General features: G+C 34.9%; 1 protein-coding gene across 1 annotated transcript; it reads left to right on the top strand.

Moving 5' to 3' along the window:
• The first annotated feature begins 609 nt into the window (after window positions 1–609).
• Window positions 610–1,809, top strand: LOC113760265 (zinc finger MYM-type protein 1-like). Its single transcript, XM_027302821.1, has one exon. It carries the CDS (start codon window positions 610–612, stop codon window positions 1,807–1,809), a length of 1,200 nt encoding a protein of 399 aa, XP_027158622.1.
• Window positions 1,810–4,298: the final 2,489 nt, after the last annotated feature.

The following is a 4,298-nucleotide window of genomic DNA, read 5'->3' as shown; positions in this document are numbered from 1 at the left end:
TGGTTGGAATTTTCTCCAACAAAGAATGCTGCCTTTTGTCTTCCTTGCTCACTTTTTTCCAAGCCAACGGACCATTTTGGATCAATGGCCTTCACAACTAGTGGATTTAGATCATGGAAGAAGGTAAATGATGGAAAAAATTGTGCTTTTTTAAATCACATTGGAAAAGATCCTAACTCATCACACAAAGTGGCAATGCAATGCTATCATGATTTGGGAAACTTATTGCAACATCTTGATAAAATTATTGAGAAGCAAAATTCTGAGCAGGTTGCAAAAAATCGGTTGTAACTTCAAGTTTCCATAGATGCTGCAAAATGGTGTGCATTTCAAGCGGTGGCTTTTAGGGGTCATGATGAAAGTTTAGATTCTAACAATCGAGGTAATTTTATTGAGTTGATCAAGCATGTGTCTTCTTATAATTAAAAAGTGGCTGCTGTGGTCCTTGATAATGCTCCTCGAAATGCATCTTATACTTCTCCTACGATCCAAAAGGAGATATTGTCCATTTGGTCGAGCAAGATACAATAGTATATTCGAGAGGAGATTAGTGATTCAAAATTTTCTATACTTGTTGATGAGGCTCAAGATAGATCAAAAGGAGAGCAAATGGCTATTGTTCTTAGATTTGTGGACAAGCAAGGCTATATTCGAGAGAGATTTTTTGACATTGTTCATGCGCACGAAACCAATTCCTTGACTTTGAAGAAGGAGATATGTGATGTCCTTTCTCGCCATAATCTTAGTGTGCAAAACATTCGTGGCCAAGGATATGATGGAGCTAGTAACATGCATGGAGAATGGAATGGACTGCAAGCATTATTTATTCAGGAGTGCCCCTATGCATATTATATTCACTGTTTTGCTCATCGACTGCAATTAACATTGGTAGCAACATCTCAAGAGGTAATTCCTGTGAAACAATTCTTTACATACTTATCTCTTCTTATAAATTTAATTTCATCTTCTTGCAAACGTGTGGACCAACTTAGAGTTGCTAGAGCTGCTAGAATTGCTGAATTGATTGCTATTGATGAACTTGAGACTGGTAGGGGTCAGAATCGGATTGGTATCTTAAAACGGCCAGGGACTACAAGATGGGGGTCTCATTTTAGTTCTATCTGTAGCTTATTCACAGAATATGAAGACATTTGCTCTGTCCTAATTGATGTTATCAATTATGGAAATACATCAACTCAAATAAGTGAAGCTGACAGAGTTTACGATTTCATGACATCCTTTGATTTTGTTCTTGTTATGCATATGATGAAGGACATTTTAGGATTTGCACAAGTACTTTCTCAAGCTTTACAATGCAAATCTCAAGATATTTTGAATGCCCTTAAATTGGTTTCAGTAACAAAGGATCGACTTCAAAGTTACAGAGATAATGGATGGAATGAATTGTTCACCAATGTAAAGACATTTTGTGATGCACGAAACATAGAGATGCCTGATATGAATGTCATTTATAAAGCATGTCGAGGAAGAATTCGAAAACAAAATGATCCAATTACCATAGAGCATCACTACAGGATTGATATGTTTTTGGCAACAGTTGATTCTCAAATACTTGAAATGAAGAATAGGTTTAAGGAAGATGTAATAGAGTTGCTTATTCTTAGTTCAGCATTGCACCCCAAAGATAATTTTCAGGCTTTCAATATTGAACAAATTTGTCAACTTGCAAACAAGTTTTATTCAACTGACTTCATAGATCAAGAGAAGTTACACTTAAGAACTCAATTAGAGCTTTTCCAGATTGAGTTTTCCTGTAATTCTCAGCTTCAAAATTTGTCATCACTTTAGGAGTTGTGCCAAGTGTTAGCAAAGACAAGAAAGTCAATGTGCTATACTCTTATTGATAGATTGATTCGTCTTATTTTGACTCTTCCTGTTTCAACAACTACAACAGAGCGTGCATTTTCTGCTATGAAAATCATCAAGACTTGTTTGCGTTCTAGGATGGAGGAAGACTTTCTTGCTAACTCTATGATAATGTATATTGAGAAAGAAATTGCTAGAACTTTTGATATAAATTCAATCATTGATGACTTTGATAAAATTAAAAGTCGTCGTGCACAATTTCATATGTCTCACACAGTCAAATAGATTTGTAAATATGATGATATTTTTATATATGTGAAGCGTATAAGTAATTTTCATTCTATATAAGGTTGTTTCTAATCTTGTGGTATATATGTTCACATTATTTTTTTTGTAAATATATTTTACTTTCATTGCTATAGACTCCCCCCCCCCAAAGTTAATTCATAGCTCCGCCACTGGCCACTGCATTCTACGTAACGTGAGGGGCACCACATTCTACTTAGTAGGTAGAATCGAATGACTTTTTATTTGTGCAAATTTCACATACATTTTCAGTGGTTAGGCACTTTTTAAAAAATACCCTTTTGTGGATTAAAAAATCTCCTATTATTATACTTATTGTGTTCTAGGTTTAAATGGAAAGAAAAAGGTACTCCATTAATGGAAAATTTCACCGTATATATATATATATATATATATCAATAGTATGATTATTTACTTGATTATGATGATATGATTTTTTTCTTAAAAATGCTCCCAATCGAACATTAGCAATCTATACTTTTTCTTATTTGTTTTGAGCTTTTTTTTAATATAGATTTCAAATGTTCATTTAGGTCTTCCAAAGAAAAATATGAGAGTGCGAAATGTCACTAAACTATTGCGAGGTGCCGGTTTTGGTCACTAAAATTTTTTCATAGCCGAAAATGTACTGAACTAGTAAAATCTGTACCGTTTTGATCACTCCGTGATCTTATGCCATTAGGAGAGGCGGAAAGTAACTTTTTGAGGGACAATTTCGTCTACACAGCTTTTGTAGGAAAACTTTCGTCTGGTAAATGAAGGGTTGAAGCTTTTGAGGGTAATGTCTTCACGGAGTAGGATCATTTCGACAAGTTGAAGGGGGAATTAGAAGTAGTGAAAAAAAATTTCTGGCTGCAAGGAAATTGGAGAATTCTTTTAAAGGACTTGTAGATTTTGTTCATGGAAATAAGGGGAGGCTTTACTCTTCTTCTGAATTAGATCAGGCAATGTCCAGCTTCGACTCAATTGCAGCAGCCTCCATTTTTGGAGATTTTTTGAAGAATTTTAGGCAACAGACCCGATGTCTTGACGATTCTGTTCATCAAGGTTGACAGGGTTTTTATTCTCTTCTTCTTAAGGATGGATTGCCTTCCACTGTAGCAGATCGAGAAAGGCTAGAGAATTTTAGGCAACCAATCATAGATTTTTACAAAGGGATGTGGGATTCCATGGTGCAACTCTTTTCGGAATCCAGAATGAGATATTTGCAGTAGCGCTGGGAGCATCACTTGACGGGTGAATGGGAAGAGATGTCTTATGAGAGAAGTGAATTCATTGGTCTTCTCATATCATTCCAACAATGTTGAGAACATTCTCTGCCTTGGTATAGTCTGTGATTCATTGGTCTTTTCAATCTTGGAACTTGTTCGAATGAACCCAACATTACTGGAAGAGTTCCATCGCCCTGGCCGGGAGTAGAAGCCTCAAATTTATCAAACATTTTCTAGTTGTGGCTCTATTTGCAGCACATCTTTGTTCTTGATTTTAAGAGATGGAACTGTTGTCCCTTCATTTAGCAGACGTAATTTTTCCCACAAAAACTGTGCAGACAAAATTGCCCCTCAAAAAGTTACTTTCCATCTCTCCTAACGGCATAAGATCACGGAGTGATCAAAATGATACAAATTTACTAGTTCAGTGACATTTTTTGCTAATTAAAAAAGTTTAATGACCAAAACTGGCACCTCGCAATAGTTTAGTGACATTTCGCGCAATTTGCTCAAAATATTACTAAGGTCTTACATCAATAGAATCAAGTAACTAGTAGCACTATAGAGTACGACGATAGTGCAATTACGTTAGTAAAATGTGTTTCTATCTATTTTTCACTCTGTTTTGATTGCTATTTTTTAGAGTCTTTATAAAAAAAAGTACATTATAACAATTCGATATATGTAAGATAAAAAAAAGATTGAAAAATGTGTTTACTAAAAATATAAAAAAAATTTTGATAGGAGTTCAAAATTGACTACAAAATAGCAAACAGTTTTGGAAATCAAGTTTTGTGCCTGATCAAAGCATCGAACAAAAATGAAGGAAATAGAAGTAAGTACAACTGAAAATTAAAAAGGAAAATAGCTTGGCCGGACAGAAATCTGGAGACCGATATGTACACACGTCAACAGTAAATTAACGGCCTTTAGACAATCCAGTTGTTGGACTTT

This window comes from Coffea eugenioides, chromosome 2 (genome assembly GCF_003713205.1).
Source record: "Coffea eugenioides isolate CCC68of chromosome 2, Ceug_1.0, whole genome shotgun sequence".
Lineage (NCBI taxonomy): Eukaryota > Viridiplantae > Streptophyta > Magnoliopsida > Gentianales > Rubiaceae > Coffea > Coffea eugenioides.
This window is presented reverse-complemented; position numbering and strand designations above follow the sequence as displayed.

What these genes read in the sequence shown, in the direction of transcription:
- LOC113760265 (XM_027302821.1), top strand. Translation starts at nt 610, where the DNA reads ATGGCTATTGTTCTTAGATTTGTGGACAAGCAAGGCTATATTCGAGAG.